The 26,193-nt window shown below is 39.6% G+C and overlaps 1 protein-coding gene across 1 annotated transcript in view; it reads right to left on the bottom strand.

The window, feature by feature from the left end:
• Positions 1–10,767: 10,767 nt before the first annotated feature.
• Il6st (interleukin 6 signal transducer) overlaps positions 10,768–26,193 on the bottom strand; it is a 55,997-nt gene continuing 40,571 nt past the window's right edge. The window contains exons 8-16 of the mRNA XM_008840382.3: positions 25,376–25,458; positions 24,503–24,713; positions 23,781–23,963; positions 21,963–22,064; positions 21,633–21,779; positions 21,191–21,331; positions 18,568–18,664; positions 16,075–16,156; positions 10,768–15,288 (exon numbers count right to left, since the gene is read on the bottom strand). Coding sequence (XP_008838604.1) covers positions 14,548–15,288; positions 16,075–16,156; positions 18,568–18,664; positions 21,191–21,331; positions 21,633–21,779; positions 21,963–22,064; positions 23,781–23,963; positions 24,503–24,713; positions 25,376–25,458 — 1,787 coding nt within the window. The 3' untranslated portion in view covers positions 10,768–14,547. The remainder of the gene's footprint in view (positions 15,289–16,074; positions 16,157–18,567; positions 18,665–21,190; positions 21,332–21,632; positions 21,780–21,962; positions 22,065–23,780; positions 23,964–24,502; positions 24,714–25,375; positions 25,459–26,193) is intronic.

The raw sequence follows: 26,193 nt of genomic DNA, 5'->3' as shown, positions 1-26,193 counted from the left end.
GCCCATGAAAGTGCATCCTGACTAATGAAAAGTTTAGATCATTAGGAGGACTGAAACCCAAACTGGGTCAGATGTGTTGGAGCTCATTTGTAATCCTAGCACAGCACTTGGGAGGTGGAGGAAGGAGCATGGAGAGCTCAAAACCAATCTACATAGTGAGACCCTGTCTCAGAACAACCAAACCCAACCAACAGACAGACAACCACAACTAGATGTGTGCACGTTTCAAATGTATTTCAAGTCTGCCTTTATATGAAATATCTCAAAGGACACACACAATCTGGCTGGCCTTTCAAAATAGACACATATTTACTGAGAAGCTAGGCTGCACATTTTTTGTATGTGTCAACTTGTGCTAAAGGATCTGTTTAGCTCATCCCAAGATATGTTTTATCAGACAGGCTTTGCTGTCCTCTAGGGAATAAACAGGAGTCCCAGGAAAAATGACAGACTTACTGGATGTTGATTTCCTGGTGATAAAATAACAGCCTCCTAGCTGGGACACTTTATCCTTTAAATAAGGGGGGCATGCTCCACCCAAAGGCAACTGCTCTCAGACCCAGAACAATACTGGCTGTCACAGGTCAGAATTTTCCCTCTTTTCTAGAATGCAGAGCCTCACCAGCTCTCCCCCACACCAAATGAAAACCGGAAACAACAATAACAACAAAACCCAATACAAAAAGTTCTATAAAGAAACCAACAGAACAACAGGACTGCTGTCACCTGAGTTTTCTTCGAATCCCTGGATTCCTTGGCTGGGAAAGCTGAGGGAACAAGCTCAGGACAGTCCCCCTAAGCAAAGCCTGTGGCACCTGAGGCCCATTGCTGCATAGCAGTGTGGATGTTCAGGGTTCACAGAAGGGTACTGTCCCCAGAAAAGCTGAGTGGTACATCAGAGGCAGGACTTGGCTAATTTGATAGGTGGAAAGAGGGGCAGGTTCCTGGAGCCCAGCAGAGCTTGCATATTCAATCATAGTGCAGTATGAGAGTTGGACCAGCCCTTGGCGAGGGGCAGCAAGGAGGAAGTATAAGATGGTGAAGACTTGGGAGCATTTGCACACCCTGGCCATCATATCCCCAGCCATACCACCATCATTAGATTATGGGCTCAATGGCAAACCAAGACATCTCTAATTTACTGCCTGCCTGCAAGACTATGTATGTAACCCAGTAACAAAGCCCTCTTTTCTAGGGTCCCCACGGTCACCTACTTTTCTCTCCTCCTATACTGGTAGCTAGAGTTCCTGAGGGCAGAGTCATCAGGCACATGCTAGCTGAAGGCATAGTAATAGCTTGAAAACTTGTACCCACATAATGTAGGTAACAAGTAAAAGAGGGGACAGAATCAGGAGCTGCACTGTAGGGTCACACCTTTCCATATGCCAGGGAAACTGGAGTTTTTGCACAATAGTCCTACAACCTTATAAATCCTCTGATCCACACAACCAGTCACTATACTTGCATCTGGCCCTACCTGAATTAAGAAGTTAAATTCAATAGACATCTCAGAACTGATATGGGGCTTTTGTGGCTTTGCTGAGCCCCATGGTGGTTCATGATCTCTGCAAGGAAGAGAAGACTCTGGAAGACCTGGAGTGACTTAGACTGTCATAAAAAACAAAAATCAGATTTAAAAAGTGCTAAAACAATCAAGAGCAAATGAAAAAAGAAAAAGCAGATAAAGGAGTCTGTCTGGGTCACTCAAAAGCACATGTGGGAGGGCTGGAAGGATGGCTCAGTGGTTAAGAGCACTTGTTGCTCTTGTATAGGACCTAGGTTCAGTTCCCAGCACCCACATGGCAGCTCACAACCATCTGTAACTTCAGTTCCAAGGAATTTGGCGCCCTCTTGTGGTTTCTCTGGGCACCAGGCACACAAGCAGTGCACATACAAGCACAAAGGCAAAACACTTGTACATATAAAATAAAATATAAAATAAAATAAAGCACATGTGGCAAAATTTGTGTCAAACTGAAGTTCCTAAGGAAAACATTGACAGAAAGCCAAATAGTGTGCTTTTGTGTTCCAAGATGCTTTATAGCTAGAGCTAGAGCTCACTAAGGGGTAGAAGAGGTGAAAGTGTGCTCACTACTGTGGAGGAAGATCTCATGATTTGGGAATAGCCCTGGGTGCTTCCATAACAGAGTAGACAAGAATACCTACAGGTGAGGACCATGCTGATTGACTAGATACTTCACACTGAATTGTGGATTTATTGATTATTTACTAAGGCATAGGATATTGGGACTTGGGTGGATCTGGAACCAAGTGTGCCTTGGCTCTTGGCAGCCCTCAGGAGCAACAAGAATGACAGACATCAATGGATGGCTATGGAGATAGAGTGGTATAGGTGGAAAGGATGAAGCTTGTCTCAAGGGTGGGAAATTACTGCCCCCTCAGAGTATGATGTACTTATTTCTCCCTGCAAGAAGGATACTAGAGGTGGAAATTATTCACCCAGCCTGGCAGTTAGGTGTGGCAAATATAGAGTCAGAGTCTGTGGCATCAGCTCTCACCATCATCCATACTGGCTACCATTTGTATCGACAGAAATGATATACAGGATTTTGGAGGGCAATTGTTGCTATTGGTCCTTCTTGGCTGTGGATGCAGCATGTTAGACTATTAGCATACCAGGTAAGATGTGCTCATGGGTGCAATTGTGGCATGGCTGCTCTAGGTGTGACCAGTTACTTTCAGAATAAATTCAAGGGCCATGCCACAGGAAGTAACCCATGTTTGGTACTGTCAGCCTAGGCAAAAGCCTTGGCTGTGGAAATGATAAGCCCTAGCAGGGAGCCCTAGCAGGTTGCAGAACTCTGTCCTCTGGTCATGATACAGCTGTTCTGCTCTTGAAATCAGAGCAGCTGGGGTTACCCACATGAGGCTCACAATTGCTGAGAGGAGGGGATGAAACTGGTGGTATAGCTGCCTGTAAGTTGCCCAAGTTTCTGTAAGTAACCTATCACCATGCTGCTGTAACACCAATTAAACTCAAGTCATCAAGCTGGACTTGGGTGGGATCATTTATTTGGTCTGTCACTGCCCTTTCTATCTTGGCTGAATAGAAATAGACTCCCGCAGAAAAGTCATGTAACACCTGGTCATGCCACAGAGAAACAACTTCCGAAACATTCCTTCCTTTACTCACAACAGCATTAAACTGCTTCACTGTATGACTAATTGTCCCTTTTAACCTGTTTTCACTATTAAGCCTGGTGGCTGTGGGACCCAATTTGAGGGTTTGCTTTGTTCTCATTCCTAAAATGAGTGGTTCTCTCACTGGTGCTACATGGCGTCTACTTCTTCGATGTGCTGAAGCAAGACAAGCCTGCTGTGCTCATCTTTGTCCTCATTTTAGGATCTAGCAGTCTACTCAGATATCCATACAAATGTTCCTTCTATAAATCACTAGAGAATGGAGTGAATTTTGAGTGGCTGCTAGCCTGTCTGTCAGGACTTTGGCTTACTGAGTTGTGGCATGTTGCTTAGTGAAAGTTGATGGGGATGGCTGAGCATGCTGAATGTGGGTCCCCTGAGAGCTGTCATACCTCTAGAGAGTCCACATACTGTCAAACCCACTGAACGCTTCTCATTTCAGATTAACTATGTCTTTTGGCTATAACATTTTTGGAAAAGGTTTTATGTTTGCTTTTCAAAGTATTTGACTATGGATTTATTTTATGACTTCTTAGCACTTACTATGCATCTGTAGGTTTGTTTTCTTATAAACGGGTCATGTAGGTGAACTGGTCATGAACTTGCATTACTCCTTTGTATCCTACATCCTGAGATGACAGGTCTGTGCCACCAAACTGGCTTAGGATTGTGAATTGAATAAAACACCCATTAACTCTAATTTGTAAATTTCTTACAGATAACATTTTTGTAATTACAAAAGAATGATGCTGATATGGTGATGTTTTATTACACATTTAATAAACCATTCTTCAGTTTCATAATTTTTCCTTGGTTTGTTGCCAATAACTCTTTTGTTCAGGTCAAGTGTATTTTTGCAGGTCTTTGAAGAACTCAGTATCTTTGGATCTGGCTTCTTTTGCCAGATGCACAGACTAGTGCTGGCTGAGTGTCGTTCGTGATGGACACATCCAACAAGCATTTAATCAGAAACAACTAAAGTGGACACCATCATTTAAAAATGGGCCATGAAGCTAAAAAAGGGAACCACTATCCCTCGGAGGCAGGGTAGTTCCAGGTGGAAGGCATGGCTCAGTGTTCAGCTGTGTGAGGTGGAGAAGCAGAAAGGCCTACAGGATCTGGCCAGTTTTCTGAGTGACCCAGTGGCCCAGGGGATGTTAAATGTGCACATAAACAGGTGATCCTATAAGTCCTGGGAGTTTGGTAAACGAGTCCAGTGAGACTGTCACTTTGGGGGATTCTATTAACTTGGCCTGTCCCTCTTTCGCCTTCCCACTGCCAACCCCCCACCCCCTTCCAGGATCTTGCCCATAGTGCCACAATTTGGAAGCCCTCATTTATACAGAAGTGAGGCCAGGGATGACATCGTTGGTTCCCCAGAAATACATCCTGAGACAAATCCTGGTGCAGTGACATAGGGCATGCCTCCAGGTGGAACTGGGGAGTAAAAGAAGTTTGGTAGGACAGAAGACTTAGAAGACTGAGGAGCTGTGGGATTCCAGACGTAGTCCTGTAGGGAAGCTCCTGTCTGATCCATGGAAGACTCTGGAGGTAAATGTTCCTCAGAGTGTGTCCACACTAGACAACGGGCTGGGCTTCCACGCTCCGAAACTGCTCAGCTATTGCTGAGGGCTATCCCCATGGAGTATGTAATCTCTACCTACTGGAGAAGCTGAGCAAGAAAAGCCATTGGGCCAGGGCTGCCAGACTTAACTAAGTCCACACTCTGTTTTCTTGTTGCTAACACACACCTGGTACTTACTATCCCACGCAGTTTTCAGAGATGTTGTCACTAATCCTTGTCCCCAGCTCTGTTGGGCACTCCCGGTTTCACCCATTTATGAACCCCAGCTTCGTGACATACTCATCTGTGAGGTCTTAGTTTGCTTTCTGTTACTGTAATAAAACACTGACCAAAAGCAATTTGGGGGAGGAAAGGGTTTATTTGGCTTAAAGGTTATAATTCATCACTGAGGGAAGCCAAGACAGGAATCTGGAGACAGTAACTTAAGGAGACCACAAGGGAACACTGTTTACTGGCTTGCTTCTGCTGGCTTGCTCAGGTGCCTTTCTTATTCAGGCTAGACCTACAGTGGGTTGGGCCCTCCTATATCAATGAGCAATCAAGAAAATGAGCATCAGGCCAGCCTGATGAAGGAAATTCCTCAGTTGAGGAATTTCCCAGGTGACTTTAGTTTGCGTCAAGTTGACAAAAACTAACCAGCATATATGGCTTGAACAACTCAGTTTTTTAATCTGTAAAATGGGAGAAATGGTATTACCACATGTGACTGGGAGATTAAATCAAGTGTTGACAATACTGTGCTGAACAGTGTTTGGCACATGGTAAGTGCTCAATGAATGATAGCAGTGTCTTTTGTTGTAATCTCAGAGGAGGTAAGTGAGGATCAAAGAGGTACCAAGTCCCTTGGCCTCCAAAGCCCCCAGCTTTCTAATCTTAGCTTTGCACTGTTTTTAGCTTCTGGGCGGGCCTCTAACTAGGGAGGGTTGAACTCAGGAGGGTGTGGACCAGCTGTTACTAAGAACCTGAGGAGTGCCTGGGGCAACAGCTGCATGTTTTCCTGCCCCCTCTTGAAGCCACACTCCCTGCCCCCATTCACAAACAGGGAGAGAGCTGCCTAGGCTGAGGGATCCAGAACTTAGAGACCAGTAGGTCCAGGGCAGCGTCATGGGGAGGCAAGAGAGTTGGTATGCCAGAATAGAGGAAGGAGATATGAAGGAGAAACTGAGCTTGTGTGCTTGCGCCTGTGCGTGTGCGACGATTTCCCTGAAAGAGGAAGTAAGCTATTTCTCAGGTAGTAGCCATCAGTGATGGGTGAAGACACCTTGGTTAGGGTGCTACTGTGATCCTTGCTATTGGTCCCACCCTCTTGCAGACAGAGCCTTATCGGCCTGGTATGGGCCCTTGACACCTGGACACAGTTCCCCCTGGGTGCAGCCCTGCTGTCCTAGGAAGGTGGGGGCTGGGTTTCCTGGGCTCAGCAGCCCAGGCCTCCTTCCTCTGTGGGACAGCTCATGGGACCTGTGGCTCAGTTTCAGACACAGGTGCAGTTCTTTGGCTCCCTGGCTGCTTCCCTTCCCTTTCTCAGGAGTTTTGGTCTGACTGGTCAAGCCACGCTGCCTCTCAGTGTTTGCTGTCACACTTTTCTATTGCTCTCAGCCCCCTTCAGACTTCACCTGCCACCCACCAGGTGTTTACACTTCAACTGAGCAGGGTTCAACTGAGCAGGTTTGGGAACAGGGATGTCGTGTGTACTTACAAGAGGGAGTTGGCCACCCTCAGAGGGTGCCCCCACTGAATACCTCTCACGTGTGCTGCTTTGCTGGTCTGATAGGTGCCCCAGCTGTGCCTCAAGTCTTGCTGACTCCACCTACTTCATTCCTCACTGTTCCCTCCGTGCTATGGGAGGTCCTGGGGAGGCCCCATGACCACTTTATCATGGAATTGGGACACATCTGCAGACATCTGTTGGAGAAGAAACCTGTCCCATGTTGCCTCAAATGAGTATAGAAAGTCCTTAACTCCTGACCAATCCATTATAAACTGAAACTACTGGAGGTAGCATGAATAAGCCAGCTGAGATACTCAGCGTCCGGCAGAGGACCAGTCATTTTTCCTTGGGAGCTTGCAGCTCACTGCCACTACCCAGCATGAATCTGAGTATCATGCTGCATACATTAAAAGCAATTCAGTATGTTCCAGAAACTTGTAGTGTGGAGATGGAGAGGCAGCTGTAGGAGGCCACAGAGGCATAATAGGCCCCAAGTAGAAGTACAGGGAGTGGGCAGAGCTGCTGGGCACTAGATTACACCAAAGGGATCTCTTTAGCCAAGATAATTAGACTGTGGGAGACATCTGAACATGCATTCTCTGAGGAAAAGGAAACATTTCCTTCTTTCTGCTGTTGCTAAGTGGGGCTAGAACAGTTTCACAAAAGGGCTAGTGGGAGAGGGCAGGCCTCAAGGCCAGTTCTGATGAAGGCATAAGACAAAAGAGACATCCTGATCTAAACAGCCTGCGATCAGGGTGCATCAGAGAGGAAGGCTGTGTAGAGGCAGATCGGGGCAGGTGTCCCATGCTCCCTGTGGTGCAGGGGAGGCAAGATTACGGGGACACACAGGACTGTGTGGGAAACAGGAGTGCATATTCCACAAGCTGGTTTGGCATGCTGATCCATTAAGGACTTTCCTCAAAGCCATTCTGCCTGGTTGGAGCACACACCAAACAAGGTGCCCTTTGGAGACAGGTCAGTCAGAATTCTGTTTTGCTCTGTCAGTCATGTGCCTCTGGGAAAGTCATTGTCTCTCAGAGTCCAAGTCTGTAAACATGTGGGAATTTCCTTGAGTTCCAAAGATTCAGTGACCCAAAGTACATGCTGCAGAGATGAGTGTTTGCTCACTTTCAGACACCTGTGCCAGCCAGTGTGTGGCCCCTGTATGTGATCAGAAATGACTTGTTTTGCCTCCATGGGGAGTAGTCTTGGGCATGCAGCAAGTCTAGTTGCTTCTGGACTTGACTTTCCTCAGAGGTCCTGTCCTAGGCTCTGGTGCTGACCATGTGTTTGTACATCTGGATTCCTCACCTGACAAAAATCTCCCTGAACTCTGGTGTATAGGGAAGAGCTGCTCTTTGTTCTTTGAATGCTTTGGCCAGAATTTTTTCATATCGCCATAAATCTTATTCTTTTGAGGGCCATTTAACTCAAATACTCCTTTTCAGAACATTTATTTATAAGCCCAATTTTTCTCATGGAGTTTTACAGAATGTATTCAAGTGAAATTTATTTTAATTCAATTAAACGCTAACACTACTCCTGATGTATATATCCTGATGTAATTGCAGAAGCCAGGAAAATGGAAAGGGAAAATAAAAGCTAACACTACTCAACAGGCTTTGCCTGGCTATAGCCCAAATTATAGGGAAAACAACTTTTCACAGAGTTAGGTCTCCAATACGGACTCAATAGCAGTTATTAAGAGAAGAGAGTCTTAGCAGAGTGGTCTGGTGTGAGTCACTAGGTGGATCTCGTCCACAGTGTGAACAAACACTCCATGGTGTGAACAAGCACTCCAGGGGACGTCACCTCTGCCTGCTTGCTTCCTGTCTTGAAAGGACAAGCAGTTAAGAGGGAGAAACTTTTTTTTCTCTTCACTTTTTTATGTGTAGGAATTCCCACTATGTATCTTTAAAAAAAATTTTTTATTTTATATGTATGAGTGTAGTGTCTGCCTGTGGGAGGTAGTGCACACATGACGTGCAATGCCTGCAGGGTCAGAAGAGGGTGTTAAGATTCCCTTGGCTCTGAAATTGTTAGCTACCATATGAGTGCTGGGAATCAAACCCGGGTCCTCTGCAAGAGCAGCCAGTGCTCTCAACCACTGGGCCACTTCTACAGCCCATGTACCGTTTTTGTGAAAAGCTTATTTGTGTGTGCGCACGTGCATGCAGAGTATATGCACCTGCATAAGTTTACATGCACCACGTGCGTGCAGTGTGTACACACCTGCATGAGTTTATGTGCACCACATGCATGCAGATGCCCACAAAGGCCAGAGGGTACTGGATCTCCTGGAATTGGAGTTACAGGAAGTTGTGAACTGTCTGATTTGGGTGCTGAGCACTGAATCTAGGTCCTCTGGCAAGAGTATCAAGTATTCTTAATCAGAGTCATCTTTCCAGCTCCCCACACCCCACTATGTATATTACTGTTATCCCAGTAAGATTCCAATTTCCAATAACTGCCCAAATTTATAAATAAAGAGCCACTGAAGTGGGGGGATGGCTCTTACTATAAATTTCAATAATTCTAGATCTACTTTCTTGATCTGTAAAATGACATAATCCGAGTTAGAATAATGGTAAAAACACTAGTTTGAAGGTTTACAGATACTGATTCCTAAAACTAAGCTATGCTTTCTTATCTGTTTAAAGACCTTATAGGCCAGGAATACAGCTCAAGGGTGGAGCACTTGCCCAGAGAGGGCCTGGGTTGGATCTCTAGCACGGTAACACTCTCCTACGTTTAGGAATGGAGAGAAAATAGCTGTAACTTGAAAATGAAAATTTGCATTTAAAGCCCCCCCCCCCCCCCTTCAGGAAATTGAGTGCCTGGAGCTGCTGAGAAGGCAAGGAGCCTTTCTGGTCACCCAGGAGCCAGGCTAAACGTGTGGCCATGGGACATCAACTGACTTGTCTGAGCTTCCATCTGCTTTACTGTTCTTTCTTCCACCTCAGGTCTCTTTTCTGCCCGTTCTACTCACTCCATTAATTAGCGCTGAACTTACCTGTATGTGGACGGGCATACATACGGTTTGCTCAGGTGTTTTGAAAGTGTGGAAGGAATGTTTTATATATTATTTTAAGACAAAAGGCTAAAATACAAAAGCAATCTTGAGTAAGATAATTGCTTTCCTGCTAGGGAAATAGAATGTTAATCTTTTCAGAGGCAGGAAGGAAGGACTTTTATCTATCATACAGGGTAAGGAATCAGGCTGAGCCTAGATCTGCAGACAAAAAATGATTTTAAACACTTTTAAATAAACTCCCCAAATCTATATTTGTATAAACCTAAATATAGATTTGAAGGGGTGAAATTTACTCATCAGCTGGTTTGTAGATTTTGACCCACTGTGTATTTTTGATTAAATGACTGTAGCTGCAACCTTTTTTACTTACAAACTGCTGATTCTTATTAGTTTCATACAGTTCTCAGTGACTACAGGAGTAGGAATAACCTGCTTCATGCCTCCTTGTGGGAAGCTTGGAGACCCCAGCAGTATAGACAGACAGGCCACAAGTTGGCGCAGCAACCCTATACTTGGTCCCTTGGCAACTACATAAACAAAAGTCCATGGGGAGGTGAAATGCCAAAATTCCAGAATTTATGGAGTAATCTGGAAAACTGGTAAATTACTGCCATCTCTTCTGTTACTGAGGTCAACACAGTGTACCATTTCCTTCTAAATTCTATCCCATTATGTCCAATGAACATTTAGAAAGCCTAAAACACTGTTTACAATACAACCAGAATTAACCAACACCAGTACTAATAAATAGCATTACCTCAAACATTATGCATAATGACAGTCACATGGTGGTGACCACACACAGGAAAAAAAAAAAAAAAAAAAAGAATTTATTTCTTAAATTTACTTAAAGGATTAGAGATGATATATGGTAAAACATTTATAATAATGTCAACATAAAATTGACAGCTTTGGTTATAATTAGCACATGCAACTCACTGCATAGGCAAAAATACATACAATACTAGCGTTCCAAATGATGCTACACGAGGTGGAGTAAATAGCAAGCAAACTTGAAAGAATTATAATTACAAGTAAATGAGGCACAGCTGAGAGCTAAGACGTAAAAGGGAGCCATGCTTAATGCTATCACTGCCTTGTGCTAGCCAAGTGTACATTTGTTTTTAGAGTATATTATAACAAACATTAAGACTACAGAGTTCGAATACTGCCCTAACATCCCTGTTTCAGACACATCACATTTTAGTACTCACAGAACATCGTTCGCCGCCTGTAGTTACCAGACAAAGCTGGTGTTCAAGGAATAAAAGATCTCCATCCACACCAGCCTAAAGCATTTTTATCATGATCCATCACAACTAATGACAACTAGGTAATGAAACAAAACTAACAGTTTTGTGAGAGCTTACTGATGCCAAAACCCCTGAAAAGCACTAGAACAGACAAGCACAGAAGGGCTCAGTGTGAGCCACCCCCTTTCTGTCTTTAATGTGGTGAGCACCAAAATATCCTGCACATGTCAGAGCATATATGACAGAAAAAAATACATGAATCCAACAGACAGCACATTTGGTTTGAGAAAACTGTTTTGACTTTCTTTTGAATTATTTATGAACAATCTGAAAAGGAAATGCTGGCCAGGATTGGAGTGGATTGGCTGTAGGTTGGCTAGTTCATACCTCTAAAATCTAGGTAACTCTAAATACCTTGCCATTTTAGGGCTGCATATGTTCTAATTTATAGGAAGGCACATTTTAAAAAAAGTGATCTTACCTGGGCAATAGAATCTAACAGCAATACTACAACAGAAAGCTATCCCAAGAGTTCTTTAACAATGGGCCTTCCATTACATGTAGCTCACTGATGTTATTCCCCCCACTGAAAACTACTAACACAGAAGTGCATATTTTAGAAATTTGCTCTTAAAACGAGCAGAGTAAAATAAAACAGGAGATCGAACATAAGAGGGGAGGAAAGTCTCCCTGACTGTTCTACTTGGTTAATATATGCTAGTAAACAGAAGTGTCTTGAGGAATCCTGTATGATTCTTATACTTCTACATTTATGTCAGGTTTTACTAATTATGTGGGTATAAAAAGACAGCTTTAAAATTGAACGTCAGATTTCTATTTATAAAATTAGATGTTCTACTTTAAATATGAACTTGAACAAAATGTCCTATAAATATACTTCATTAACTTTCAACTTCACAATACGGGTGAGGGGGTCAGTGTATGACTATATGGTAAGCCCTTATCCAGGAATAATGCTGAGACTGAATGAGCTGGGTGGAGAGCAGAGATGAACACAAGGGGCTTGAGTTTTTCTCCCTGTTTCTATTCACGTTAGCATGTTCCTGAGTACTGATTCATGCTCTTAAGTAGATTAAAATTCTAGGTCTTAATGGGTAAAAATTTTAAAGTTTCATATTTTGTAATAGTTATTTAGCATTTTATCCTTTATGAGATGATGGTAAGATAGCAAACACACCAATAAACAATAGTTATAATAACAACACACGTAGCCTATGTTTGAATTGTCTTTTTCTTCAAATCCTAAAGGGGACAACTGCATTAGAAGCAGTGAATTAGTTCTGGTTGCAAATAAGCTGTTTTCTGATGTGCATTATTTTAAACCATATTTTGACATACGAAAGATTTAAAGAGTAATAAACCCACTAGGTTTATTAGGCTAGTTTTTACATAAACCAGATTATTTTCTCTGCCTACCTAAAATATAAGGTACATGCATCCAAACACTATTCTGAAACATGCTTTAGGAAAGTCTGTATTTAAGACAAGTTTTATGGTTGTTTTTCTCTTTTAGGGCAGATGCGCATTGCATATTAGCATTCAAATATATACTTTCTGAATGAGTGCTTCCATGATAACCACATAACCATCTCCTGTGTCTCAAGTGCTGTGTCAGTGGTGGCACTCACCATGCCATGTTCTGGATAGGATTCAACATGCAAACTTACTTTTATGTGCCCTTTCTTCATTGATCTCTCATCCTTATTCCCTTGGATCAGGAACTCACATTGCATAACTACCCCCTACCCCCAATATAAAAACTTCACACTACAAATGCTCTTCACACCACTACTTATTATAAAGAAGGTTACAACTCAATGTGATTATACTAACATGACTACTTACTGTGAGTAAATGAAAGTTTAAATCGTGTCAATTTCCTGCCAAATACACACAAAGTAGACAAATTCAGTCCTGACCTGGACCAGGTCTGATGTCCAGGTTGAATGGCTGTGATGGAGTTATCCTGTGGTGTGAATCTGGGTCTTTCAGTGCCTGACTTTACTCATCTACTTTCAGTTCTGTCAGTTTACCCCTCTCATGTTGTTTTGCCTAAAGTGGGAAACTGAACATATGAGAATAAAGCATCTACTGTCTCACAAAGATCATATATGGAAAGAACTCAGAAAAGTACATGCATTATACAACTGCAAGGATATAATGATAAAGTATATCTGGAAGTCTAACATGAACAATATTCTGAAAGTAAAAAAATAAAATTATATTCAACTGTAAATGAATACCAATTTTCCTTAGGCTTTTGTTTAATAACCTTTATAAACTATTTTAAGTGTGCCCATGTTGTGAAACTTAAACATGAAAACATTTCCTGTGAGCACACTTGGTTGTAGTCAGTCCCTAGCAAAGCATGACCAGTTCTTACTTACTCAGCTTCTACGTTACCCCACCTCCATGTCACACTGGGCAGTTAGGTGGCGGCATAAATGCATTAATGGCTTTAGTGCTAAATCCTAAAAGCCTGGATCGCTTTTTTCCTACAGAAGAGAATTGCAAAGAAGAGATGTAAAATATTCCTAAATCACAATGTAGAACTCTACCTCAGAAGTGACAGGTATTAAAAATACCATCTTTTATTGGGTGTGGTAGGTACACCTAGAGTTCCAGCTACTCAGGAAGCTGGGGTAGGAGGATCACTTGAGCCTGTGCTGGGAATCCTAAACAACATGAGAACTCATTTCCAGAAAAAAAAAGCTGAGGCTGTAGCTCAGTGGAGAGTGCTTGTCTACCAGGTTTAAGGCCGTGGGGTCAATCCCCAGCACCCCAAACAAACAAAAACTTTGCATCTTTATAAGAGTTCCCTACAATGAGGATATTTGCTAACTGTGATATTTACTAAGATCAGCATGTATGTTTTGGGATTCTGCTTTTGGTTGTAGTAAATACTGCCAGACCTCTATCAGTTTGCGTCAAACACCCTCTACAAGATGAAAAATTTAAACTCTGGAATTCTTAAAAATAAAAACAAGGTATAGTCAATGAAAATGCATTTTAAGCTGAAGACATATGTATAAAGTGCTTTCTCAACCAAATGCTCTGAAATCATCTGTCCATTTTGTATCTGTCTATGCAGAGAAAAATGCCATGGATTTCAAAGAGGTTGGCAATGATAAAAAACAAATTTTGGAAATTTTAGTGAGGCTTTGGATTACCTAATATTAAGAAAATGAGTACTTTTACTCTGCCCATTCCCTTTTTCCAGTAACAGCTAGCAGCACCGATATCAACAGAAGGGAACTTGCCAATATTCTCTAATTAAGAACTATAAACGAACCTGCCCCCAACATTTCTTTTGACAGATGTCAAAAGCTGGATAGTTTTGCCTTATGGCCTCTTTCTAAATGCTGCTGTCAGCTGAAGCGGAGGATCCAGACCTTTGCTCCTGGCATCCCTCAGTCACTTTCTGGATGACTATTCTCACCTAAACTAGTGTAGCTATACTAAAAAACCGCTGTTCATTTAAATACCCTCTGTTTTCTATGGTGGCAAAACAGAACGTTTACTTTATAAATTTTCTGGTTTTCTTCAGTGCAAACATCCTGAAACAGCACAAAGTCACTCAGCTTTTCAGTGGATAAAGTCAGTTTATGTAGTGCTTGAAGTAGAATCCCAGACATTCTGGAATGGAGATGGCCCAGTTGTGACTTTGTCCTTAAGGGCAAATGATTATCTTCAGGGAGTGAAGATTATTTATCATCTGAAATCACAGACAAATATTTTAGCTTTCCTTTCAGGTCCTGCTGAAGTTGCAACAGCAACTAGTCTTTTACTGAGGCATATAGCCACCCTGTCTTACAGTCTGTGGCAAGTAACTTTTAGGGATTCCTTCATCAATTGCTGCCTCCATTCCAACAGGTTCAAATTGTTCTACTTGTCCCTCAGTCACTGGGCCAAAAGCACCTGTTGCAGAAACTTCCTGAAACATCTTCATTTGTTCGGCTCCACAGGACTGTGAAATATGATCTGAAACCTGCTGCTGTTTCAGTCTAACAAAATCTTCCTCATTGCCTGATGAAATTTGGTCTGATCTTTCAAAATGTGAAATATCTGGACTGGTTTCAGACTGACTGCAGTTCTGTTTGAAATACTGTTGCCTGGGTAAAATGTCACCACTGATGTCGACATTATCTACCAACTGTAGATCATCTGGGCGCTCCTCAGAATCTAACAGGGGCTGTGTGGACTCAGACCTTGAGAAGACTTGCACTGATGGAACCTGGTGCCTGTAGCCACTGTGTACCACAGTTGAATACTGGACAGTGCTTGCAGTGTTCTGTGCAGATTCATTCTCATCACTGCTAGAGATGCTGGGCCTGGAGGACGACATGCAGGAAGAGCCCCCGATGCCACTGCTGTGGCCTTCCGTACTAATTTTTTCCTTCTTGAACAGTTCCAATGACTTCAGATCATCTGGGCATGGCTTTTTGTCATTTGCTTCTATTTCCACAACACTTACATCAGTAAAATTGCCATCGGAATATATTTGATCTTTGGAATTAAAATTGTGCTAGAAGGAGAGAAATGGATCATTACTTACGGCATTTTTTTTTTTTTTTAAAAGAAAAGAAATTCTAAGAGCTAATTAATGTATTTATGAAACTTTTCACTAAATTTCAGTGGTATGCAAACAATTTCATCAAATCATTGTCAATTAGATGGATTGCAAATTATGTAAACTAAACTAAGAGGTCTGAATCAGTCTGTATTTCCATAGTTTCCAAATCAATATTGTTATAAGCAAATACAGTACCTAATATTTACACATGGACTAGACATCCTAGAATTAAATGGACAGAGAAACTAGGAAACATTAAAAATCAACTTTGAATGACTGAAGTTTTGTAGAATATACAAATTTACTTATTTATTAAAATTAAATCCAATGATTATTAGAGGACAATAGATATAAATGATTTCTCCTCTAGCGTATATTAAGTTTAAAGAGTCTAGTTTAAGTTCTGAAATCATTTCTGTCAGTATTAAAATTCATCAATGTTAAAATGGTAGAATGTTAAACCAGATTTAATAGCTAAAACAAAATGTATGTATAATGGGTTTTCAGTTTTCAAATATTTGTAATGTTTACTGAACAGAAGGAAGAATACCAGCACAAACATGCTATGATGAAGGTCCTCTAAAATTTAGAGGTATTTAGAATTTTGATTGCAATTGTCATTTATATACTATTTTCACTTACTTTTCGATTCATCCTAAATATCTTTTGGTTAAATTCCATAAATGTATTCTAATAAGTCTGTTTATTACAAATAATTTGGAAATATTTTTATCTTACCCTTGGGGGTGTGTGAGGTGACCACTGGGCAATATGACTCTTTGAAGGATCTGGAACATTAGGCCAGATGTGTTTTTTAATTCTGAAGAAAGAAGAAGCAGGGTACATGAAGAACCCCATGTGACAATGAGAAGCCTTATTTCTATGTGTCGCCTAAGAGTCTTAAGAACCAGCAAAAATATCTTTATCATCCTAAAGCCACATTATTATTTTTTTTTTGTAACCAAGAAACTATTATCAATATCCAATTACAAATATCTCGGCTCAAATTCTGCAAAAAATCATTAGGAATTTTAGATTATACTAGACTGTGACCTCTCCCAACAAAAACAAAGGGAAAGATATTTAACTTCTAATTAAAAGTATCCAGACAGCAAATTAATAAAAATGGCATACTGATACCAAATAAAATATGGTAAATTTTATTTTCACAAATAAGAAAAGACATTGAACAGACAGAAAAGTCAGAGTGGTAGTGTGCTCCTGTAACGCAATGCTCAAGAGGCCAAGGCATCAGGTCAAGGCCAGTGTGGGCTACGTGAAACCCTATCTTAGAAATAAAAAACAAGAGGTTGGAAAGATGGCTCAGAGGTTAAGAGCACTGACTGTTCTTGCAGAAGATGCAGGTTTGAATCCCAGCACCCACATGGCAGCTAACAACTGTCTGTAGCTCCAGTTCCAGGGGATCTGACAATCTCTTCTGTCCTTTGTGGGCATTTCACGACGTGGGTGCACCTACCTACGTGCAGGCAATACACGCATACACATAAAATAAATAAAAATAATAAATAAAATATTAAGTAAATAAATAACATAAAAATAAGCATTCAGTTCAGGGGAACAGAAATACGAATCTAGGAATAGACATAAACTTATATGGACAACTGATTTTTGGCACAGACACCAAAGCAATTCACTTGAAAAGAGATAGTCTTTTCTCATAAGAATAGAACTGGATATCTAAAGGAGGAAAACTAAACCTGACTCTGATCTAATACCATGCACAAAAATTAACCCTGAATGAACTATAGACATCAGAGCTAAAACTGAACTTGTAGAAGAAAACATGTGACAGTGGGTTAAGCTGAGATTTTTATAAAAAGGTCACAAAATTCAAGAACCAAAGGTAAAAAAAAGACTCAGAGGAAGTGGACTTTAAAAAAATTTTTTTTAATCTGCTTTTCTAAAATCACAGTTAAAAAATGGGAATGCACAAAGCAGGACAAAATTTGCAAAATATATATCTGACATCCTTTAATCACAGTACTTGGGAGGCAGAGGCAGAGGCAAGCGGATCTCTGTGAGATAGAGGCCAGCCGGGTCTACATAGCTAAGTTCTGCCACATGGGACTACAGAAAGATCCTGTTATCTAAACATATAGAGAACTCTTAGAGCTTCTAAAAATTAAAAAAAAAAAAATTATGTGTATGAGTGTACTGCCTGCATGTGTGTTAAGTGCACCCATGTCATGCAATGCCCACAGAGGTCAGAAGAAGGCACTGGATAACCCTGGATCTGGAGTTACAGATGGTTGTTAGCCACCATGTGGGTGCTGGGTCCCCTGCAAGAGCAGCCAGTGCTCTTAACCACTGAGCTATCTCTGCAGCCCCTCTTAGAATTTTAACACAACAATCTGATTTGAAATTCAGCAAAAAACTTCAGTAGATACACTAAGAATAAGATATGTGATACATGAAAAGATCCATTGAAAAGACCCACTCAGTCATTAGGGAAATGGAAATGAAATAGTTCTACACTCATAGTTCAGAGAACAACCATACTTAACAGCTTCTGACAGTATCACGTCTGGTGATGGCATGGAATACTACTGGTGGGAATGCAAGGTCAGGTGTAGCCACTTTGAAAAAAGCTTGGCAGTTTGTTTTCTTCTTTTTTTATAGTGCTGGGGAGGGAGGGGGAGCCTTCACATGTCATGCAAACACCACCACTCAGCTATATTCTGAGTCCTAGTAGCTGCTCAGAGGTTAAACAGAAGCTGCTCAGAAGTTATTTGTCTGAGATACATGAAAACACACATCCATACAAAGCTTGGTATGTAAATATTCACAGCAGCATTCTATATAATAGCCAAAAATTAGAAAAATGTGAAGTCTCTGACATACCCATATCATGATTCAATAATATCAAGGAAAAAAATACTAATATATGCAACAACATAAATCTCCAAAATACATTAAATGTGAGACATCACATAAGACCACACATATGAAATTCTAGGTAAGACAAAACTACAGTTACCAAGAACAGATAAGTGTTTGTCTGGGGTCAGAGGTTGAGGAAGAAGACAGATAAGAAATTAAATTTTGAGGGAGACAGATGTTCTGAATCTTGGTTATGGTGGTGGTTATGCATCTGTGCAGAATTACAAAAATTCATCAAACTGTAAATTTCAAATGACCAAACACTGTTATGTAAACTAGAGCTCAATAAATACTGAGAAAAAATGCAAAATTATGAATTCTGGTACTTACAGGTCTCGTTTATTAAAGCAGAACAAGACTCCCAGAAGGGTTGTCAACAGGAATGCTAAGCAAACAGGCACAACTATGGCTTCTATTTCTCCCTGAGCTAAAAAAATCAAAGGGTATGATGAGAAATATAACTATTAGCACAAAAGGAGAAAAAATACAACATCCTAGTTGGATTACTGCTTAAATTTTTTTGTTTACAGAGACAGTGTTTCACAATGTAACCCAGACTGGCCTGGAATTCACTATGGAGTCCAGACTTTTCCTGTCTCAGTCTCTGAAGAGGTCATATTATAGATTACTTTTGAAAAGACTAAGTACACGTTCCTTTTTTTTAGTCTTTTCAGGTTTTCAAGTGGCTTTTCCTTCCTCTCTGTCCTTGGTTAATACTAGCCATCTGTCCTTATACTACAAACCTGGCTATGTAGTAAGCACGAAGTACACATTGGCTAGAGAATGAAATGACTACCTCATCTGACTTGGTAAGAGCTGTCATTTTCAAAAGGATAGTACATCTGACACAGGGTTAAAAATCTGAGAACAGATCCTCACGAGGCACGAGGGTACAGAAAGGAGTAATTCATCTAAAGGCAAGCAAATCTGGGCATGGTGGTGCTGCCCTATAACCTCAGTGTGCAGAAGGCAAGACAGAAGGATTGGGCGTTTGAGGTCAGCTGGGAGCCTATACTATATCACTAGAGACACTGTCTCTAAAACAAATAAAAATTTAAAGATGTAAATAAATGTCAAATTCCTAAATACCACACAAATCTCTACCTGCATTTAAAAGACTTATTAAACAAATGAATCACTAATTGGGACAATTAAATGTTAGAGATTATTTTAAATTTTTATTTGTTATTTTTATTTTATGTACGTGAGTGTATTGCCTATATATATGTGTGTGCACCATGTCATCAGATTCCCCTGGAACTGGAGTTAAGGCTGGTTCATAGCCACCATGCTATGCTGGGAATCAAACCCGGGTCCTCTCCAAAAGCAGTCCAGGCCCTAGGGATATTTTTTTTAAAAAATGACTTCCCTTGTGGTTGTTTCTGGTTAATTCTTCCTGCATCTCTATATTTTGTGGTGCTGCTGAGGCCTGAATCAGGGTCTGGAATATGCTAAACTTGCCCTTTATCATAGAGATAACTCTTTCATTAGTCTATAGGAAAATAGGTGTGAGAGTAATACTGCAGAAATACACTACTCACCCATTTTTTAATTTTATTTATTATTTTTATTTTATGTGTAGGCTTTTATCTTTCCACTGTACATATGGTCATGAAGGCCAGGCGAATTCAAGAAATCAGACCAATGCTTGGGAAAAGTATTGAAAAGAAAAATTTTTTGAGAAAGATTCCATATGTAGCCTAGGTTTGCCTTGTGATCCTCTTGCTTCAGCCTTCTAAGTGCTGTGATTACAGGTATATACCATCATGCTCAGCCCAAATATTAACCCTTGAATACAAAGGAGCTCACAAATAGAATGCCAAATCTACCTAGTAGAAGCTTTCCTTTACCAGTGCTAAAATTGTGCTTTTATGTTTCTCACACTTTACCTCCTGGACCCTTGCTCACACCCTTAAGATGCCTTTTTTTCCTCTATTTTTCCACATCATAATTCCAGCATTGTCTCTTCTAAGAACATTCTTTAAAGCTGGTGAAACTCCCTTCTACTGAGATCTTCAAATTCCTACTATGTTTATTATCTAAATCACCTAAATATCTTTTAAAAAACATTTTAATTTTTGCCACATTTCTTCAACTAAGCTATAAGGTCTTTGGGGGCAAAATTCCCATATCATTTAAAGAAGTCGTAATGGAAACTGCAGACACATAATTGAAAAAGAAACAGACTGTAAATAGTTCTAGTATTACTGATTCATATTTTTGGGAAAAGTGTATACATACAAAGATATTGTTAGATTATTTTTAAGAGTGAGATTAGGACTAATTTATCTTCCCCCTTATATTTTATTATAAAAATTTCCTATAGTAAATATAACTTTTGTTAATTAGGGAAATATTTTCAATGTTTTATTTCAAGAATTGTTATATATCTATTAGTAATGATTCAAAATGTAGGGGAAGAAAGAATGTCATGTGAGTCTTCTTTAGGGAGGCTACAGAGGGCCAAGCAAGAGAGGGTGAAGCCCTAAAGTAGGATGATACACTTAGAAAGATGGAACAAGGGAGAGGAAACAGTGAGCCAGGGGCCAAAGAGCAAGCTGAATAGGAAAGGGGTGTGCGCAGAATGGGGCATAATCAACCAGACCTTCTTAGCATTTGGATTATGTGAGGGAAAACTGAAGAAATTTATTGTAATTACATCTGCATTTCTGGTTTTGGCAAATAGCTGGATGGACGTAGAATGGAACAAAGGAAAAGAAATATATTTTGGAAGGAAGAGAGGTTAGCTAAAGCTATGAGTAGTAAGTTTGAATGGGCACATGAGGAAATTGGGCCAATAACAGAGGTCCGCAGAATACAGAATATTTAAAATTGGGTAGAAAAAGGAAGAGGAAGCAAGAGATCTAGGAGAGTGGCAGCAGTTGAGCATAGTAAATCCATTTCTAGTCTAATTAAATTTAAAACAGAAAGATCAAACTACGTTATTTCTTACCAAACTTTGGTGTTGTAAAAGTGAATTCTGGACCGTCTTTTCCACCTTCATCTGTATATGCTGCCATCCGTACCATGTACAGCGTATCACTACTCAAAGAGGACAATGTGTATTCTGTGTGGGAAGAATCCACATTCACAACTGGAAGGAAAAAAAGCAATGTTTGATTCAATTAGTCAATGTTTTTTATTTATCTGTTCCATATCTGACATCGTAAAAATATTAAGAAGGAATAAAATTATTTTCCCAGAAACAACCTTTATAACTCTGACATAATTCTTTAAGCACAATGCAGTATTTTTTAAATAAAGCCATGAACACAATTAGAAGACACATTTACAGGCATCTCCTGAGGATGCTTATACTAGAACACATATAGTGTACATTAGTATTTAAAAGCATAAAGAGAAAAAAAACTTAGTAACTGATACAATTTTATTACCAGTTTCATTTCCAACGATGGTTCTATAAAATATAGAATAATTTCTAATAAATCCATTCTGAACATCAACAGGAAGTCGGTCCCATTCTAAGACAGCTTCATTTTTCCCCACTTTTTTTGTTCGAACAATAGGTCCTTTGGAAGGTGCTGTACCAGAGTAAAAATATTTGATAATTAAAAAACAACAGAATATTAAAAAGTAATGTGTCAATAAAAATTCCTCATAATAAAATTATTTGAATATAATGAAGATTCTTATTTAAAAGTGATCAAAATCTTTTTGTTAATATTAAACTCAACATTTTTAAAAGAAAGTGAGTTTGAACTTACCAGCTTGTTTGAGGTAAGCCTTCACAGACTCTGGGCTTCCTGGTCCGATGGAATACACAGGAGTAACTGTGATCAGATAGCATTTGCTCGCCACTAGGTTTCCTTAAATAAGAGCAGCAGGTTAAGAATTGTATTTCCCCAAAAGAAAAATTCAAATTCCTTGACTTTTGTATTATAATTTCATGAGCACTTAATTTTCTTTTCTTTTAAAACTACAGTTTTATAAATAAACATTGCCTTTTGTATAACAGACAAACTTTAGAGTAAAATGTTGGCTATGTAGTTCTAGCATTCAGAAGGCTGAGGCAGGAGGATAATGAGCTAGAGGCTAGACTGGGCTATATAGTAAGTTCAAGGCCCCCATGAACTATCTAGGTGACCCTGTCTCAAAATAAAAATAAAACATAAGAGGTTCCTTTTACTGTCAGTACAGCAAATGTTAATAGAAGCAGCGACTGCCTTTACATTTAGGATTAATAGAACACTTTGAATTCTTCTGGGTCTTGCTTAGAATTGGACAACTTAGGTGTTTTAGCTAATTCTCTGAGACCCGCCAAGATGCCAGTAAGGAAGTCAAGAGAAGAGCACTGACTGAAGGGCTGTGACTAGCAAGGTGAGTTGAAAGAAGAGATCAGTACTACTTCCCTCATGATTTTAAAGGGAAAATTATCTTAAATACAGTGCTCCTTTTACTTATAATTCCTCCAAGTTATCAAAATAAGTTGTTTGAGCAGGCAACAGTAAAAATGTTCTTTTATAAAATATGTACCATATGTATCAGAAAATAAGGTGTTTATTACACTGCTTACATCTTCAACAAGAACTTTAATTTCCTTAACTAGCATTCATAAAATTGTATGTGCCTTTTGACTTCTTCTACAGAGTAGTTTTACCTTTTCTTGATATATTACAAACACCCCCAGCAATTTCTAGATTCTTCAGAAATAATGATGCTTTCAGGGCTACTAAGTCTTGAATCCTTCATGTCTCAATGAGCTGATCCTGTGCTTTTTTGGCTTTTCAGGTATCTACTTCTAGTTTTTCCAATCTCCCTAGCTCTACCAGGGTTTTTATTTGGTAATGCTGACAAAGTACACAACCATGTTTATCAAAACCATATATTAAATAACAGGTTAGTAAGAACCAAACATCCTGTTTTACAAGTAAAGCTCAAGTACTTACTGGTAGAAATCTCTCTGCTCAGGGCATTTCTCTAATATTTTTGTCACAGATGAATTCTAATGATTATCTTTCATTATTTCAAAAGCACATACATGCTAGGTGTTTTTAGTTTTTGTTTAAAGCTATTATATTACTTCACAGACACTTAGTAAATTGTACCTTACCATAGAGAACTATGCATTTTGGAACTCTCCAGTATCACTGCTGTTCTATGTTAGAACTTCTACTTGAAGGGTTATGGAAACCTGTGTTCTAGTTTGGCTCCTTGTACTTGATGGCTGTAAGAAGTTAAACTAGGGGACTATGTTTTCATCTGAAGAATGAGGGAGTTAAGTTGGGCACAAAGAACATACAACCAATTGGCAGCAACAGCTGGTCTCTACATCTCTATTACTATACAGTTTTGTGTTTGTGATTGTACCTTTCATAATAAAGCATTATGAGGATTTTTAAAAAAGCACTCTCCATACAGAGACCCTATAGTTCAAACAGGCTAAGTATTCAGTATAAGCTGCTGGGAGTGACACATTAGTCACTAGGGAGGCTAAGGATCACGATGCCTAGTAAACAGAGAAAAACATGCAAAGGAAACTCTATCTTAAGGGGTTAGAAAAGGATATCCACTAAAATGTATACCTCTTAAATAGGTTTGATGCACACTGCCATGTTCTTGTTGCCAGTCTGGGATACAGGGCAATTTATCCGACAACACACACCATTCAAGTATGTACTTCCTCACATATTTATGTGGAGCAGTCCATTCTACCCAGAGCATGTTATCTTTTGGGAATGCTTTAAGATCCACTACAGGGTGAGAAGCTTTGAAACAAAGTTTGATGCAGATAAAATCAGTCACAAATCTGATTATTTCAATATTTTATAGTCATATTCAAAACATGTGGTTTATCAAGTTTTCCATAAATAAAAGCACTTCACAATATACACATAAGGTAGTCAATTTACTTTTAAACTTAAATTCTTGCTTTCTCCAAATTCTTCAAAGGTTTTATGAACTGAGCCTTATAACTACATCTTTTTCATTAACAGCTATAGGTAAACAATATGTTTATGTCATATGTCATAAAGTTCTCAAAAACCTTGAAACAGTATTTCAAAAAAAACCAAGAAAACAATCAAAAGTGTATGAATGAATTAAGCATGCTTACTGTAAAGTTTAAATGAGCCACCCAGGGATGGAGGCATTTCATAGATCCTGATGAAATTTGTCTCCTTATCTAAACAAATGAGCACATCTGACTCTGAACAGATAAACTAATCTGTTGTGTCTATCAGGGTTCCTGCCCATGCCAAACCACTCTTTCCACCCATGAGCCAGTTTCCATCTTACAGACACATACCTTTAAAGTGCTGGCCGGGGATAATTATGACAGCTGCATCTGATTTGCCAACAAGATTTCTTGCTGTTAGAGTTATCACATAGCGATTATGTGTGAGATTTACTATCAATTCTGTGTCATTAACCGTGTAATTTTGTGAAAATGATTTCCACTGTGTAACAATCACTTCATAATCCAAGATTTTTCCATTGGCTTCAGAGGCAGGCAATGTCTATAATAAAATTTTATTATAAATTATTTCATAGATCTTGAGGAGTCGGTTTTTTCATGTTCACAAATTCTGCCAGTATGTCAAACTTGTGTACATTTAATTGGAAGGGATTGGCAAGTTCATTTTAAATTTAGTTCTAAAGCAACATCTACTACTCACTAACAAACAGCTACACACACACACCTCAACTGAATCAGGGAGGTTGGATCGCCTTGTCAGCTCTGGTTCTGCACAGGGTGCTGCACGGTGGCTGTGATGCTGGCCTACATTATCTATGCTTCAGCATTTTCCCTCCCTATTTTTTTCTGGTATGATCTACTAATGCACATGTATCAATTTATCAAACACATTCTGATTATCCCAAGTCTGTAACAGTTATTTTTATGAGGCATCTCTGGTAAATTTCATGAAGTTCAGAAAAGGGTCCTGTTCTTAAAGAACTTAAACTTCTATAAACTGTACCCACTAGCTATCGTCTGAACTTATGAAATGAATCTCTTCATTGGCTATATAAAGCTTTATGCTTCTATGTATTAACATTATTAATGCCTGGCTGAAATTATTATGAGTAGAAATAAAATTTAAGTGTTAAGAAACCCAAACTCACAAGACCATTTAAATGAATTTATACGAGATAAGAGTATAAACGGACTTATTTTTACCTTCCATATGAGCTGTACAGATCTATATTCCTGAATATGGGATGGATTTATCTTATACCAGAAACTTGGTGCTTTGGATGGTCCTAAAGAAAACACAGGAACTTCATAAAATAAAGTGCTATTATCTTAACAATATAGTAACAGCCTGTGAGTCATTCTCTTACTTTGTTCTTACTGGTCTGGTCTTTCAATTACATGATGTTTCTTTCTCTTAATAGCAGTAGGCCTCTATCAGTACAATATACTTGGGTCTTTTTTTAGTCAGGGTGATAGCCTGATAATTTAGATTATAATAATCTTATATATTTGAGATGATCTTGCTGTGCTACCCAGGACTGGCCCAGAACTCCTAGGCTCAGAGGATTCTCCTGCCTCAGACTCCTAAGTAGCTGAGACTGTAGGCTTACGCCACGGTGTGTGGTTGTAGAGTATAATGGAACTCTTCTTGTCTAAAAGTATAGAGATCCAGGATATTCTAAGCACTGGCCAGGAAGGCATCACTACTTACTTCCTGTGTGCTCATGCTCTTCACTCTGTTGCTGCTGCACTGTCTTCAGCATTCATTCTTACCCCACACAATGGCCTTTCCCCAGCCTTCTTCATCGCCAGTCCTCTCTTCTCCTGCCATGTATAATTGCTTAAGACTAGCAAATTGTCGCTTACAGTTTATGAAAATACTTTCTCATTGTACTATTACGTCTTACAGTTATATTTTAAAAAATCACTTTTTTTTCCAGGTAATTATTTATTTAATAACCACATACTTAGAAGAAGCATTTCATTACAACAGCATTGACATATTCAATAACAATTTTCTG

This window comes from Nannospalax galili, unplaced genomic scaffold (genome assembly GCF_000622305.1).
Source record: "Nannospalax galili isolate Female #2095 unplaced genomic scaffold, S.galili_v1.0 scaffold339, whole genome shotgun sequence".
In the NCBI taxonomy this organism is placed as follows: domain Eukaryota; kingdom Metazoa; phylum Chordata; class Mammalia; order Rodentia; family Spalacidae; genus Nannospalax; species Nannospalax galili.
This window is presented reverse-complemented; position numbering and strand designations above follow the sequence as displayed.